This window comes from Meleagris gallopavo, chromosome 21 (assembly GCF_905368555.1).
Source record: "Meleagris gallopavo chromosome 21, MGAL_WU_HG_1.1, whole genome shotgun sequence".
In the NCBI taxonomy this organism is placed as follows: Eukaryota; Metazoa; Chordata; class Aves; order Galliformes; family Phasianidae; genus Meleagris; species Meleagris gallopavo.
In genome coordinates this window covers 380448-397215 of record NC_139424.1, presented here as the reverse complement: position 1 = coordinate 397215, position 16768 = coordinate 380448, and the positions used below count along the sequence as shown (strand labels likewise).

Sequence of the window (16768 nt, the reverse complement as noted above, 5' to 3'; positions counted from 1 at the left end):
ATAGGCCACCACAGACTGCAGGGTCCCACTGACGCACCCCAGGCATGAGGTGCAGAAGATCCCCAGCACAGATGAGGATGTGCCCACATGGAGGATCCCTGCTGCAATTCACTTTCCTGCATGTTCAAACCCAACAGTGAATTTGGAATGTCAGTGTGTGCAGCAGGCTGATGTACCCCCAGCAAAGCTGAGGACACACTTTTAATGAGCCAAAGCCTCTTTAGGAGCTGACAAAGGCATCGGGAAGGTGTGAGGCTTTGCTAGGCTCAGAGCGGGGAGGGCAAGGCTCTGCTTTCCCGGTGGAGCAGAGCACATCCATACGGAGGTGCATGGCAGAACAGCAGGAGCTCCAGCCTTAGGATGAACTGCTGCAGAGCAATATCGAAATTCAGCTTTTTTGCCATGGAAATAAAGCGTGCATGAATAGACAGCTGAGGCTTTCTGTTCCCCTCTGCTTGCAACTCACGTGATAAGTGTGCACGGGGAAATCGCAGCCACCACACCAGCTGCTGGCTGCTGCATTTCCAGCACAGAGGGACTGTGGCTGGGAGCTCTGTGGCTAACACCAACCAGGAGAGCTTTGCTCATGGAACTTCACACCTCCTTCAGCGACCAAGATGCGGGGCTGGGGCTTGCACTGCGCCGTCCTGCTTGGCACTGGGGAGGTGCAGTGGAAATACAGTGCAGCACAGAGCAGTGCCCTCAGTGTGGAAGCACTGAGATGCTCAGTGGAAAGAAAGGTGCCATCGTTTATCGCTGTTGAATTTGGCCAGGCTGAGCTGGAGGGAGGAGGAGGCCCTGGAAGGAGCTGGTGCAACCACAGTTGATGCTGGTGCCACCAGCACAAACCTCCTGAGCTGCAGCCCCCAGCTCTGAGCTGCACCCACAGCCAGCAGTGCAGCCCGGCTGCTCCCTGCAGCTCATCCTGCTGCCCCGACCACTTTTGCCTCCAGTTCTCAGTTCTCTGCCCTGTGTCTGCTGGTTGCTCCACCCTACGGCTCTCTGCCATCAGGAGGCTCCTGCAGCTCAAGCAATTTCCAGCCAATCTCTCTATCAAGCTTTCCCTGTTCCTGGAACTGAGCTGCTTTTATTGCTTTGGCCCCACCCAGCCATGGGCATGAGGTTTGTTTGTGTATGGGGACAGCCACAAAAGAAAGCTACAATTATTCACTAAGGAGGATTATGGGGAAGGATGCTGCAGTGTGCACTGCTCCCGGCACAGCGGTCCCGGCGACCCTGGGGGTCCTGGAGCTCAGCTCAGCCATCACACAGCACCCTGACCCTGGAGTTCAGGGAGAGCTGGGCTGCAGAACGGCTTCATGCAACTGTGGAACTTTCTTCTCCTCTTTGCTTGCTGATGCTGAGCACACAAAGTCCAATGGGTTCATTGATAACCTGCCTTTACTTCCCACCCTAGAAGAGCTCTGGATTTTCTGCCTGCCTTTCTTGGGGCAGAAATCTTCCTGTAAGTCTGAGTAATGCATGTCCTAGGGCTCCAAAGGCACTGCAACTCTGTTTACCCTGTTTCTCTCTTTGTCCAAGGACTGAGAAGAGGCCGAAGCGAGGTGGATTTTTTTTATTACACTCTAATTTGGTTTGAAATACTTTACATTTAATCCTCTTTTGTTTGCTTTATTTCAAAACAAAGTCCAGGAAAAATCTGAGGCATGCATAGGGAAGCATTAGTTTTCCCCAACGTATTTTTCCAGAAACTGCCCCTGCTGGAAGAAGGCCGGTCCTGTGATGAGATACAGCCTCTTATCAGCACAGTCAGCTTGCTGAATCCTGTCTGCATGGCTGGCAGAGGCTGGGATTCCCACCACAACACGATTTAGGGGAAATGCAAAGCCTGGAGCGGCTGCGCAGCCCTCAGCCCTCACAGTGCTGCTTCACTCATCAGAGGTTCCCACCGCAGTGGGTTGCAGGACATGACCTCATATTGAAAATTCCAATATTTCTCCAGAAGTGTCAAGAATAGGGAGGAAAAGGATCTCTGGATGCTTCAGATAAGCCATCTGCAGGCGAGCCCCGAGCAAAGGGAGATGAAACTGCTGCAGGCTGTGCTGGGGGCAGTTTCTGAACTCAGGACAATAATAGTACTTCCTTCTCCAAATGAATGCCAACACCTCAGCATTAAAAACTGCTAAAAACAGCAGCTTACATCAGCCTCATTTGCAGTGTTCCTCTTTCATCGGTCACATTAAGAATTTCCCTACTTCTATTGTGAGTAAATATATTTGGGGCCTTTTCTTTACTTAGCACTTTCTCCTGGTAGTTCCGTGCGCCAGCAGACAGGCTCCAACATGCAGCATTTAATGCAAATTAATGCAATACCACAGATTGCTTCAGCCAGCCCGTCCTGCTGACTCCAAGTATTGCCTGCCCATGGTGGGAACATCGAAACCAGATGGAGCCAAAGTGGGAAAACATCATTTTCCACCACAACCTCTCCTACACTAACCCAGTTTCCCCTAAGGAGCTCACCTTGGCCACCCTTCCACAGCCATCCCTCCACCCCAGAGCATCACCAAGTAGAGGTCCTTCACCCCAGATACCCCATGGCTTCTCATCTTCCCAAAAGGGGAAGAGCGAGAATAAATGACTTTCTCATTTCATCATAATGGGGTTGTGGGGGTATGGGTGAGGACATGAGGACACATTTCTAGGCACTTGTTACAAAATCTCAGGGCATAGCTGATATGACTACAGCCTACCACCTCTCTCCAGCACACGAATAGCTGGCAGGGTGGTGGTTCTGACAGATTTCTGGGGAAAAAAACAGACTCTTAGGAAGTGAATACCCCACATTTGTCATTGTTTTTTGGCTTTCAGCAGTGGAAAAAATTTGGCCTTTTCCTGGGCACCGTAATAGTCATAGAATCATAGAACCACAGATTCACAGAATTATAGAATGACTTGGATCGGAATGAACCTCGAAGGTCATGTAGTTTCAACAACAGCTTATATGGTCTGACAGATAGGATGAGGGGAAATGGTTTCAGACTGGAAGAAGGGAGATTTAGGTCAGATGTGAGGAGGAAATTCTTCATCCAGAGGCGGTGCAGTGCTGGCACTGCTGCCCAGAGCTGTGGGTGCCCCATCCCTGGAGGTGCTCCAGGCCATGATGGGCAGCCTGAGCTGAGGGGCACCCAGCCCACAGCAGAAATGGGGCTGATTGGGGCTGTGAGGTCCCTTCCAACCCCAACCATTTTATGATGCTATGATTCAATGACCTAATTTTTCTGTGTTAATGAGATCTCTTATCTTCCCCACCATTTCTCCCACCTGCCTTGCCTACGTCATGTACCTCTGGGAACAGGACAGGACCAGATGGCTGTAGGTGGCAAATCTCAAGACACGACCCAGGAATGCTCGAAATTACAGTCACAGGGAACAGCTCAGAGGCAAACCATGCTCTTACGTATGTCTGCAAGCTGCATTCCCTGAGCAACAAGAGAGAAGAGCCAAGAAGAACTCAGAGCTGGCTCCTGGTCCAGCTGGCTGAGCACTGGCTCCCCGCCGCCTGCCGGGCTGCAGAGGAACGCTCTCTCCTCATCTTCCAGCTTCTGGGGGCTGAGCACAGGCACAAGCAGTGACACATCACAAGGCTGTTCTCCCATTCAACATGACCTGGGCAAACTGGAGAGTTGGGAAGGGAGGAACCTGATGAGGTTTAACAACAGCAAGGGTAGAGTCTTGCACCTGGGAAGGAATAACTGCGTGCATCAGTACAGATCAGGGGATGACCTGCTGGAAAGCTCTGTGGAGAAGGGCTTGGGGGCCTGGTGGACAACAGGTTGGCCATGAGCCAGCAGTGTGTCCTTGTGGCCAAGAAGGCCAGTGGTGTCCTAGGCTATGTCAAAAACAGTGTGACAAGGGAGGTGATCCTCCCCCTGATCCTCCTCCTCTGCTCTGCCCTGGTGAGGCCACATTTAGAATACCGTGTCCAGTTCTGGGCTCCCCAGTTTAAAACAGACAGGGATCTCCTAGAAGGAGTCCAGCAGAGGGCCACAAAGATGATGAAAGGCCTGGAGCATCTGTCGTATGAGGAAAGGCTGAGTAACTTGGGTCTGTTCATCCTGGGGAAAAGAAGACTGAGAGGAGAACTGATCAATGTTTATCAGGGAGGTGAAAGGCAAATGGATGAGGCCAGGCTCTTCTCAGTACTGTGTAGCGATGGGACAAGGAGTGATGGCCTAAAACTTGAATGTAGGAAGTTCCATACAAACATGCAAAAGAACTTCTATATGGTGAGGGTGATGGAGCACTGGAACAGGTTGCCCAGAGAGGTGGTGGAGTCTCCTTTTATGGAGGTCTTCAAGACCTGTCTGGACACCTACCTGTGTGACCTGCTGTAGGGTACCTGCTGTAGCAAAGGGGATTGGACTCGATGATCTCTTGAGGTTCCTTCCAACCCTTGTAATTCTGTGATGCTGTTGGAGCTGGGGGGTGCCTGTGAGGTAGGCTCCAGAGACCCCTTGGTGATGAGCATTCTTTGGGACCTATCCTGCTCAAATCTGGGACTCCCCTGTTGGAATGAGATTTGGAAAACACTCATCTTCAGAGTTCCTGGTCTTAAGGAGCAGTCTTCTTCACTCTGCCCCCTAGATCTCTCTCCACTGTACCTGCAGAGTCACAGTCAGCATTCCTGTGCTCCATTTGGCTCTGCACATCTTTGTGCCCAACAATGACCAGCTGCACCTCACCTACCAGGAGTCACTGGCATTCAAGCATCTAATCTAAATTGGACATTTAAGGTTTTCTCCCCAAAAGTAGGGAACGTGCTTAAGCAGGGGGTTGGACTTTACGATCCCCAGAAGTCCCTTCCAAACCCTATAATTCAGTGACTGTGATGGGACATGGACATGGGACATGGATGAGCCGGGCATCTCCAGGAGCCCATGGCTGGCAGCCCCACATTGTGCCGCTGTGTCAGTGGGGGCTGTGCAGATATGGGATGGAAGCAGAAGAGACTTCAGCCCTCTTTTTCCTAAGCTCTGTGTTCATCGTGTGTGCAACTCCTGCAAGGATGCACTGTCATCTCTAAGCAGCTCATGCAGGTTAGGTAACACAGGCCTGTTGACAAATGCAGGGACCTCCAAAGCGGAACCTCTTACTAAAGGAAGATGCACGAGAGAAGCAAAAATAGATATGGTGATTGTTTCATATCCTGTGCCACTGGGGAGGCTGTGGCCACCGCATTGTTCCATCATGAGACCGTGCTGCGATCAGCCCTTTCTCAGGGGGAAATTCCACCGTTCTACGCAAGCAGCTGCCCAGAGCCGCGCATCCTATAAATTGGGCAGTTGCTGAATGTCTCAGCATCACAGAGAAAAGAGACCTCTGAGCTTCACTTGCACTCTCCAGCTTCTGCCACCACTCCCATCTGACATGAAGGTCTCTGTGGCTGCCCTCGCTGTCCTCCTCATCGCCATCTGCTACCAGACCTCTGCTGCACCAGGTAAGTCCTGGCTCTCCAAACCTCTCTAAATGGGGACCAGGGAGACCCTGCTGCTGGAACAGGATCCTCCCTGCCAGCCCTTCTACCATGGCTCCCTTCCCTGACCCACGAGGGCTCTGCTCCCAGCTCCCTGCCACTTCTCCCTGCCCCGTGCCCCTGCTCACAGCCGCCTTTGCCTTTGCAGTGGGTTCCGACCCGCCGACCTCCTGCTGCTTCACCTTCGTCTCCCGGCAGATTCCCTTCAACTTTGTGGCAGATTACTACGAGACCAACAGCCAGTGCCCTCATGCTGGTGTTGTGTAAGTGTCCCCCTGGTCAGAGGGCTCTGCCTTTGGGCTGGGGATTCCTCTGCATTTGGGAGCTGGGAGGGAACAACTCCTTTCTGGGGGAACAGGATGGATGTGCAGCCAATGGGTGCGAGGGGATGCTGGTGGGGCTCACACCAGTCCAGCCCCAGGGCTCTGCTGCCCGTGTGGTCAGCATCATGTGCCCAGATTGTGCTGACTATCAGCAGGAGAGGAGTGGAGGAGGGGTCACCTCCACGCAGGACTCTCCCATGGGATCTCACCTGGCTGCTCCCTGCAGGTTCATCACCAAGAAGGGCCGTGAGGTCTGTGCCAACCCTGAGAACGACTGGGTGCAGGACTACATGAACAAGCTGGAACTGAACTGATGCACCAGGATGGGATGAGCAAGCTATGGCCAGTTGCAGGCCCTGCCAGAAATGCAACCGTGACATTGAGAGATACCCAAGAGACCGAAAATGTCCCCGAATTTGCTTAACTATTTATGTATTGATTGTTTATAATGGAAGGGAGCAGGTGGAATAACACCATTCCAACCAAATTTGGAAGATTATTTAATAGATATATATTTTTAAATTAAGAGTCATGCTTGGATTATATTTTCTGTATTTAATGAATTGTATTTTTGATATAATATTTAATTCAAATATTGAGAAATAAATATAATTTGTAAGAAATTTCTGTCTTTGCTCTGTTGGTGTGGATCATAGCTGAAATTATAATTGTGATGACATCTTCATTTTTTGCCCCAGGAGTCTGTGGATGCCCCATTCCTGGAGGCATTCAAGGGCAGCTGGATGTGGCTCTGGGCATCCTGGTCTGCTGGTTGGTGACCTGCACATAGCAGGGGGTTGGAACTGTATGATCAGTGGTCCTTTACAACCCAGGCCATTCTATGATTCTGTGATTGATTCTCTTTACTAAGCTGGCAAAACTCCACAAGAATCCCTATCTTATGTTTTGAGAACTAAGCAAAAGAGAAAAAGAAAAAGAAAAAGAAGAAAAAGAAAAAGAAAAAGAAAAAGAAAAAGAAAAAGAAAAAGAAAAAGAAAAAGAAAAAGAAAAAGAAAAAGAAAAAGAAAAAGAAAAAGAAAAAGAAAAAGAAAAAGAAAAAGAAAAAGAAAAAGAACAGGAGATGTGGGAGGAGCACAGATGCAGGTAGTTTGGATCACTCATTTTAAGTTATTCAGTTACTGCTGGTGTATAACCACTGGCAGCCAATTAAATACTATTCAGCCTTCAGGGGTTGAAATCATAGAATAATTAAGGTTGGAAAAGATGACCAGGATCATCAAGTCCAACCTCAACCCATCCCACCATGCCCTCTAACCATGTCCTCCAGTGCCATAATGTTTTCCTCCGTGCAGCTTCCAGCCACTCTGCCCCGAGCCCATAGAGCTGCGTGGGGCTGTTGTGACCCAAGTACAGGACTGAGCACTTGGCCCTGTTGCAGCTCATCCCGTTGGCCTCAGCCAATTTCCAGAGCTGAGAGCTGAGAATGGAAAAACCATGCTTCACTGCCAAATTTTTAGAACTATTTGGTAAGACTCGTGTAGCTAGGACATGAGGCTTAGCAAGTGCATGTCTCTCCAGAGAACAGCTGTTTTTCCCCTGTGCCACCAAAACCTGTCCATCTCTGTACAAGTCTGAAGCAATGTGCTGCACATCCCCGCAGCCCCTCTGCCCATACCCAAGTCGCTGGTGAAGATGGAGCCCACCAACTGACTGCAGTGAGGCTGATGGGATGAGCTCTGGACACACACAGTCGTGCGAGAAACAAAGGTTTGAGTTCTACTGTGCCGGGACCTCCAGGGCCCGTACCACATTCCAAGCAATTTGTTTGGGTCCCGGAGAACCCAGGTCCTTTCTGGAAGGGCTGTGCTCTATCTTTTGTTCCTCAGCTTGTGTTGATAGTGGAGGTTGCTGTGACCCAGGTATCGTTGCACTGCATTTATTGAACCTCATGAGGTTCTCCTAGACATACTGCTCAGTCTGTCCAGGTCTACCTGGATGTCATCTTTATCCCTCAGGTACACCAACAGCACTCTCAGTTTGGTGTCATCCACAAACTGCTCAGGGTGCACTTGATTCTGCTGTCAGTGCCATCAAGGAGATATTACAGAGCACTGGTCCCAGCACTGATCCCTGAGGGACACCACTCGTCACTGATCTCCATCTGGACACTGAGCCATTGACCACCACCCTCTGGGTCCAGTCTGGCAAGCAGCTCCTCTTCCATCAAAAAGTCTGCCCATCAAATTCTTATCTTTTCAGTTTGGAGAGAAGGATGTTGTAGTGGACCATGACAAAGGCCTTACCAAAGTTTGGATAGATGGCATCAGTGATGCTTCCCTTGCCCATTGAAGAAATTATGCCATCATAGAAATCCATAGGTTGGTCAGGCAGGACCATATTGACTGCCTTATATCACTTCCCTGCCTTCCATGTGCCTTAGCATAGCTTCTGGGAGGATCTGCTCCATGATCTCACCTAGCAGCATTCCAACACCCTCAAGGATGAGAGAAAACCTTGGCTGCCATGTACCAGCCAACACCCTGCCTGTGTGCTGCAGCCTGTACCCGCACCCAGAGGCTGAGTCTGGCACAAAGCTGGGCACAAACAGTTGCCCTCACTCCAGGAGCAGGGGACAGGAGCCCCTGTCCAGGACAGAGAGACTGACAGTAGGGATTCAGTCCTACACAGTCCCTCATGGTTGCAGCTCCCCAGACCTCACAGCACCAGGAGCAGTCCCACAGCTTTGGGGTCCTTGCTGAGAGTCAGCTACCAGCACCACCAGCCCAGCACTGTGTGAGACCATTGCAAACAACAGCATGCACCAACGTCCTTAGCTGCTGGGTCATGCTGGAGCCACCCACAGCAGACACCTACTCTGCGTACCTCGGCTAACCCACACCACTATTCTGGGAGCCTGCAGGGAGTCCTGAATTGCTCATGTTGTTCTTTACACCCACCCACGTGTGACAGCTCAATGCATGCGAGGAGCGCAGCGCTCTGCTAACCCACACCCCTGGCACACGGCTGTGAGTCTGCACCAGCAAAGCGAAGGTGATAGCAGCCCACAGCTGCCAGCAGAACCCAGAAGCAGCATTCCTGGCACCGAGATGGCTCAGAGCAAGGGCAAGATGCAGCCCACAGCAGAGTGGCTCATCAGGACCACAGCTCTGCTTGGGCTCAGACAAACCCAGACAAGAGTGATAGCCTCAGTGGTTTCAGAATTTGATGAGCTGCTCTGTTTGCTCATCCTGCAAACAGAACGTGGTATTTACCACATGTTCTGTGCAATGTACATTTCTTGAGAGTCGGTGCTTTTCGTGCCCTGATGTGTTTTGGAAATGCAACAAAGCATCGTGTTTTCTACGAGTAAAATTGAACTGTATTATTTGAAAGAAAGTCTACTATATTTTTCATGAAAGTTTTTATGAAAACCATTTGAAAGCCTAACTGGGAACCAAGCTATAATCTCCATGGGCATTTTGAGGTAGAAAGACACACAAGGAGCTGGAGATCAGAGTGTTTTCTGAGAGAACACATCTGTAAATCTGACTGCAGAGAATCCTACTGGGGACAAGCAGCCCCCAAAGCCACTGTGAGTAATGCACAGATTGCTCAGCAGAGTGGCTCTGTGATCACACAGCTCTAGATGTGTCCATTCTGGTGACGTGACTTCTTTAGGGTGCCTTCACTAGAAGCAGGCACATGTCAGCAAGGCACTCAATCCAAAATGTCCCTGCAGAACACACATACATGCATATGTATATGTCCATCTTCCTTGGTCATACAGAAAGCAAAAGGAAATGGTGTGACGGTGACCATATAGATGCATTTTATTAATAAATAACCCATGCCCAAGCATGAGGTTCACCAGGCTGCTTGGTGCTGTTTTCCTGGGAGCAGAAGCTGCAGGAAGACTCAACTGCTCAGGCCAGACCACGCTTGCCATGTGTCTGAGGCTGGAGGGCTGAGGAAGAGTGGTCTTTGATGGGCAAAACCTCTGTGGGTGCCTGAGCCAGATCATAAGGAAGAAAAAACAAGGAAATGGTCTCAAGTTGCACCAAAAGAGATTAAGATTGTACATTTTGAACACTTTCCTCATAGAGAAGGTGGTCAGGCATTGGAACAGGCTGCCCAGGGAAGTGGAGGAGTCCCCATCCCTGGGAGGTGCCGAAGGGATGTGTGGATGTGGCACTGAGGGACGTGGCTTAGTGATGGGACTGGGTAGGTCAGGCTGACAGTTGGATTTCATGACTTTGAAGGTCTTTTCCAATTGTCTATAAGCAGAAGTGCTTCTGCAGAGGACTTGAGCAAGCTCAACTTGCCATGACTTAGAAAACCAGTCTGCAAGCAGCTTCGGAAACAGCTGTAGCACTAAGTCAGCAGGGAGGTCTAAAAGCTAGGTCCCAGTGCTCCCAATTTTCTCTTTACCCATGGCAATCTGGTCTGGACATCTCAGGACAGAGGTGTCAACCCAGAGTGGTTTCTTACTGCAGGTGACGCAGAGATTCCATGAAATGGAAAACTGCACGGCATATTAAGAGATGTCTCATGCCTTGGACCTTTAATCTCCTTCCAGGGAGATACAGATTCATGACTTCTAGGAACATGCTGGACGTTGTGGCAGAGTGAGCTCACATCCTTTCTGCTCAGCCATTCACTTGTTCCCTCATTGCACCCTTGCGTATTTGCAACATCTCTGTCTGATTGCGTTTCCTCCTGTTTCATCTGAAATAGCTGCTCATCCCTCCTGTCTGCAGTAGTGCTCCTCATCCGGCACCTTGCCGCAGTGACATTGCTCTTGCTTCAACGCACCATCTCCTGTCATCTTGGTGATGTTCAGCCTGGTCTCTTCCCATCTGCCATCCTACACAGCAGTTTCCCTGGCTGTGCTCAGCTGCCTCAGCTTCCAGTCCTCTACCAAGCCTTCAAAGTCACATCCTTCTATAGTTTTTCATACACTCTATCTTAAGATCCTCCTGGAGGTCAGAACGAGGTGCAGAGTCCATCAAGGCCCTTCCTGGGATGTGGCAGATCAGGGACTAGCCTCTTGTAGATGTGCTCTCCCCTCTATTGTGCAGCCCCAAAAGAGAGATCCTGCAGCCAAGGGAAGCTGGGTGGGACTCAAAATAAGAAGTACCAAAAACCAGCTGAGAGGAATTACAGAGCTGTATCCAGCTTTTCACTAGGAGCCTCCTAATCTCCAGCTGGACACCCCAAGAGAAACCGTACCAAACATTTGAGACCATTCCTTATCAAATCTTATTTTATTCTCATTGAACCAGTCACTAAATTAAGATGCTTCATTATTTTTGTCCCCATTGCACAGCGCATAGCTGCTGGGCAGCACCTCCAGCCTCTGAGTGCTTTCAGTGAGCATTACCAGCTGATGCAGCAGCTGAGCTGAAGGACCAGAGAGCTGCCACCTGGGAGAACACTGCTGTGGAGGTCCTCCCTGGGCCATGGCCAGCAGGACAGCACTCTTTGGACAATACACGTGGTCCTCTGGGGCTGACAGTAGCAGGGCTTCTTGCTCCTTAAAAGCCAGTGAGTGCACAAGGGCCTTTTTTCCATGTTCCAAAATTCAGCATTGAGATGCTGGGTGTTAGCCAGGGTTTGGGGTTAACCAGCGGGGATGGATGCACCACAGAAATACACAGCTGACTGCTCAGGGCTCGCCAGATCATCTCTTTATTGCCTCATGTCAGTACAACTCATACCCAAAGCATCACAACGCAGCAGGCTGTGAGCCCCCACCACCAGAAGCCTGTGGATGAGCAGTAAAGCACCGGTGGACAACAGGTGCTACAATCCCAGCATGGTCCTGGCTGAGTCCCCACTCCATGCTATGCACATAGCAACTGCCGGCCAGCACCTCCTGCTCACCTGAGCAGGTCGTTGTGCCCCCACCATTCTGCCTGTTGCTGTCACAGGACAACGCAGCTGGTCCCCTGCGTGTCCCTCATCCAGGAGATCACCAAGGGCTCCGCATTTTTGCCCCCCATAAGGGAGCCCAGGTAGAAGAAAGGTCGGAGTTTCCCCGAGAACTTGTCGGTGAAGGTGTAAAGGTGGGAGCGGTCGGACACGTTGTAAAAAGAGATTTCTCCTGCCTCATAGTCCAGGAAGATGCCAATGCACCGGGGCCTGACACTCGGGGTCAGACAGGAGACAGGGCAGGTAAGGGCCTCGTAGCCACCGTTCTGCAGCCGCAGCACCCAGTAGCCATTTTGGGGGGAGAAGACGATGCTTCCTTTCCGGCAGGCAGCCTCCTTGCACAGCCCCAGGCCCCACTCCGGCTTGTCTCCCACCTGCACCTCCCAGTAGCTGCGGCCCGAGAAGAAGGCCTGCAGCCCCAGCACCACTGGAACACAGCTGAACCTCTTGGGGCTGTCAAATAACAACAGGAACAGCTTCCTGCTCCCACGCCGCACACTCTTGCGGTCCTCAGACAGGACGAGCTCATGGTGAGCCGTCTCAGGGTCCAGAGTCACATCCACTGGTGGGAGAGAAGGGAGGAGGACAAATGGACTTTGTGAGTCTGTCACTAAGATGCCGTAGAGCCCCAGTTCCTGCTGCCAGCTGTGTGTATCTGCCTTATGCCTTTCATGTCACTTGGTGCTGCTGGCGTGGGGAAGTCTGATCCATAAAAATCATTTCAGCTGTAAACCATGTCAAAGCAAGTTGGCATGTGGTTGCAGAATGGGAACAACCAGGGCAGCCTGGCATTCAGAGTATAGCTTAATAAGTAATGTTGAAAACAAGAGTCTGTGAGCAATGCCCTTTCAACCTGAGACTAGAAGGAGAAAGCTCTCTAATCATTGGAACGAGCCTGAACCCACCTGTACGCAAACTGGGAATGTCATCCAAAATCTGGGAAGAAAACTCTCTAACTCCAGTGTAGTGTTAGAGGAAAAAAAAAACCCACAGCACTGGTGCTAACAAAAAAAACCTGGTCTGAAATGGCGTCTGCTCTGAAGTCACGTCATTAAAGAGGAACCTGAACGTGGATGGACCCCTACACAGTCTCTTGCAGAGCCTGCTGCGGCCAAAGGCTTCAGCCAGGATCCCACCCCCACCAGCAGCCCACCTGCGTGTCAGGAACACACCCAACACTTCCCCATGTCCCAGGGCAGGGGGACCATGACCACGTGCACAGGGAGCTGGAAGCAGATCCTCACCTTTGAACTTCCTCAGCATGTGTCTCATACCCATGCAGCGCTCTGGGATGCTGTAGTCCTCTTTCAAGTTCACAGACACAGGTTTGGGGGCCTGAAACTTCATCGTTTCACACCTGAAAGGAGAGCAATACTGGGGACCATATTCAGTGCCCACTGCACAACAACTCTCCTGCAGCATCATGGGGCTTTCTGGTGCCTTTCACCTGGCTGCACAGATGCATTCCCTCCCTTGAACTCTTCAGCCATGACAAAGCACCAGGAATGACTACTTGGTAGTAAATGCGATGGGACTTTGCTCCAGAGTGAACTGGTGCACAAGAAATGGATCTCAGGGAGGTGCAGAGCCATTCCCAGGCAGACGAAGGAGACAAGCCAACCTGGCAGCATGGCCCTTAGGAGGGGACAGATCTCACATCTCACACCCCACAAAGCCAGACAAGACCTCAGCTCTGAGGCCCTGGAAGAGGAGGATTCTGCAGCCACTTAAACTTCAGACCCTAGCCTTCAGTGCCCCTGGGCACTCTGTCTTTAGAGAACAAATGGAACACTGGGCTGGGAGACAGAGACACTGCAAGCCAGGAGGCAGCTGGGACTGTAAGAGGAAGGAGCACAGGTACCCACCTGTTCAGGATGCATCTCATGTCCTAGAAAAGAAAAGCCATACTGGGTATGTGACTTCAGCCTAGCCCCAACCACCTGGCCACACAGCAGAGGCCTTGGGGCTGAGGCTGGGGACAATTGAGAGGGCTGGTGACAGAACCTGACCTTGAGTAGCCCCTCGACTGGCTGCTGCATCTTCTCCTTTATCTCCAGGATCAGCTCAACCAGCAAGCACTTCTGCTCTGTCACCCTGGCCAGATTTTCAGAGATCATCACCAGAATCTGTGTCTCCTCCTCCTCCAGCTTCTGAAGCAGCAGCTTCTCCTCATCAGCTAGCAGCTGATGCAGCTTCCCAAACTCACACACAATTGTCTCCCGCTTTCTCTTCACTTTCTCCTTGTGATAGGAAAGATGCACAGAGTGAAGGGAGGCAGTGTTAGCAAGCTGAGTCAGAACCCAGTGCTATGCCCGACATGCAGGAAACTGCTGCATTTTTGTCTAAGTGTGTTTATTTAAAGGAAGAGCCAAGGGATAAATGCTGTGCTTTGATCTAGCCAGAGTTCCCACTTGACATCCTCTGTTTTCCAATAGAAGAGTAGACATGACCAGCTGTACCTCCGATGCCCACAGATATCTCAGTGCAGCACAGGGGTCTATGGAGACGTCACTAGGTGTCAGGTGGGATTTTGGGCAGGATTTTATCAGGAGATAAAATCAACTTGCCTGCATGCCAGGCTCAGGGTAGCTCTGCTTTGGCAATCCTGCGAAAACATGACAGCACCCAGGGGTGGGGGTGGGTAGGGTCTGGAAGAAACCAGGCAGGACTTCCTGGGTCGCTGAGAGTTCTTGCTGAACACAGAGATGAGAGGAGCATGACAGGTGGGGGCTGCAGTGCTTGAGAAATTTTTTTCCCAACACTTAATATTTGGCATCTGGCTCAAAACCTAAAGCACGAAAGTTAACTAACTCCAGAAAAACATTCTGGGGCTAGCTATGACCAGGAAGCCTCAAAGCCCAGAGGGTAAATGAGAGGAAATCAAAGTGTATTTCCTCTTCATCTAAGCACAATTTCTTGGACTGACTCATGTACTCTTGATAAGCCAGGACTGCAAGCCTAGCACTCGCTGGGGACATGTTTTCCTTTTTACTTAAGCAGGACAGAAGCCGGGGGCAGCCGGGGGCAGCCTGTCTGTGCCCTGACTCAGGCAGGCGGGGGTGGGACAAAGCTCTGTCACAATGCAGTGCCTGAGGGGGATGGTGGGCGCACTGTAGCACCCCCAAACTCCATCAGTAGTGACAGTCCACACAGATAACTGGGAGAGCACTGAGAAACCAGCTTTTCCCTGCCAAAGCTGATTAATCATCAGGTCAGCAAGGGAAAGCTCCAGCCAGAAGTTTCATTTCCTTTTCTGCAGTTATGTTTCCTTCTAGACCTAAACTGCCTCTGTTTTGCTGATGTTCTGCCCCCGGGGCTGCCTGGGGTAAAGCAGAGGAGCAGTAATTCACTTGTATTTTTGTAATGAAAACAATTCAGTTCTAGTGCTGTGGAGCAGAGCTGATTGTGTGTCTCACACCTGCTTTTCACTCAAGTGAAAAGCAAACAGAACGCATCTATCTGTTGAACTGGCACACAAGTCCCCACGATTTCCTTGGAGCTGGAATGCAGTTTTTTTTTTCCCAGGCACTGCTGGGTTTTTTAACTTGTTCAGAACCCCATTCACTGCAGTTTCCACACTCACTGATGCTGGTTTCTGGCACCATGCTTGTGGCTCTGCCAGCTGTGGTGGCTCAGGCTCCCTGGTAGATGTGGGTCCTCCCTACAGCAGTAGGACATGGGGCACGTCCCATCCTGAGGACTATACTGAATTCACAGCCCCAGACCATTCCGGATTTTTTAAATTCCTGGTGTTATGTAAGCTCATTCTTTCACAAATAAACCGAGCACCTGCCTTGCACTCCTGGGTTTTCATCTTTGCCTCTGACTCACGCTTCTTCATATCCTCCACTTCCTTGGAAAGTTGCTCCAGCGATTTTTGGAGTTTGACCTGAAAACAGCAGAAACGAGTTCGGCTCTCCCCACCCTGTATGCTCGGCCCAGCCCATGAGTCACAGCTGCTGGTGCCAGCATGCAACAGGGGGACACGGCCCAGTGCCAGGCAGTGCCATCTCTGGCACCCATGCCCAGCAGCTGCGCTCTTCACTCTGCTCACAGCATTAACCCTCTCCAAGCAGCTCGGGTCTTTCCCTATTTTCCTTGCCATTTCAGTTCAGAGAGCAAGCGGACTGCCTCCACATTGCTGGGACGTGGCTTTTGGGTACCCCCACGACGCTGGGACATGGTGTTTGGGTGCCAGCAGTTCCACACCCACTGCCCCAACTTTTTGCAGGGCAGGGAGCCAGGCTGTCCCATGCACACAGGCTGACGGGGGCACGGTGCTGCGTGCATTAGGAGGCAGCGAGTCCATCCTCAGCCCCGGCACCCGCAGCAGAGTGGCTGCCACTCGCTTTGCCACCATTCTCACACTGCAGCAGTGCCCGGGGCCGTTCACAGAGGGCTGCCCGTACCTTGTACACCTGCGCAGCCTCCTCGATGGGATAGACGGTGTGCGAGCGGTGCTGCTGGGACTCCCGGCACACCACGCAGATGGGCTGCTCGTCCACCTCGCAGAACAGCTTGAGGCGCTCGTCATGCAGGGGGCAAAGCGGGGTCCCAGTCCCCGTCCCCGTTCCCGTCCCCACGCCGCCCCGCAGCCCCAGCTGTCGGATGCTCTCCACGATGTTGGCCAGCTGCCGGTTGGGCCGCAGGCTGCTGCGGCGGCAGGGTGCCCGGCATTGCGGGCAGGAGAAGGGCGTGTCGTTCCACAACCCCTTCTCTTGGCAGTGCTTCCCGATGCAGCCGCGGCAGAAGTTGTGCCCGCAGTCGACGCTGACCGGCTCGCTCATGTACTCCAGGCAGATGGAGCAGATGGCCTCCTCGTCCAGCCGCTCCAGGGCTTCGGACAGGGCCATGGTGGGCGCCGCGGCCCGGCAGCCGCGCTGCGTGTGGCCTTGGATGATGACACCCGGCCGGGGCAGCGGCGGCCGTGGGCGGAGCGTGGCACCAGCGGGGCGGCCCTGAGGGCTGCGGCCTGCCCTGCCGGTGAAAGTGAAAGCGAAGGCCCGCAGGGACAAATGTGCGCAACCCACAGCGTGGGCGCCCCAGTGGGACCAGA

At 51.9% G+C, this 16768-nt stretch overlaps 2 protein-coding genes across 3 annotated transcripts; one reads left to right on the top strand and one right to left on the bottom strand.

Annotated features, from left to right (window-relative positions):
* Positions 1-5228: 5228 nt before the first annotated feature.
* On the top strand, positions 5229-6443 carry LOC100544883 (C-C motif chemokine 4 homolog). The gene is made up of 3 exons (XM_003211626.5): positions 5229-5461; positions 5646-5760; positions 6047-6443. The coding sequence occupies exons 1-3, from the start codon at positions 5314-5316 to the stop codon at positions 6132-6134; spliced, it is 351 nt and encodes a 116-aa protein (XP_003211674.2). The 5' UTR covers positions 5229-5313; the 3' UTR covers positions 6135-6443.
* Positions 6444-11453: 5010 nt separating this feature from the next.
* Positions 11454-16668, bottom strand: LOC100547805 (E3 ubiquitin-protein ligase TRIM39-like). Of its 2 annotated transcripts, XM_085240974.1 has the most exons (7): positions 16122-16668; positions 15502-15601; positions 14280-14401; positions 13722-13952; positions 13578-13600; positions 12957-13069; positions 11454-12274 (listed from the first exon to the last, which is right to left on the bottom strand). In XM_085240974.1, exons 1-7 carry the CDS (start codon positions 16563-16565, stop codon positions 11706-11708), a joined length of 1602 nt encoding a protein of 533 aa, XP_085097100.1. In that variant the 5' UTR covers positions 16566-16668; the 3' UTR covers positions 11454-11705. The 2 variants fall into 2 exon arrangements, with proteins under 2 accessions (XP_085097100.1, XP_085097101.1); XM_085240975.1 differs by lacking the exon at positions 14280-14401 and having other exon boundaries at positions 15506-15601; positions 16122-16667.
* Positions 16669-16768: the final 100 nt, after the last annotated feature.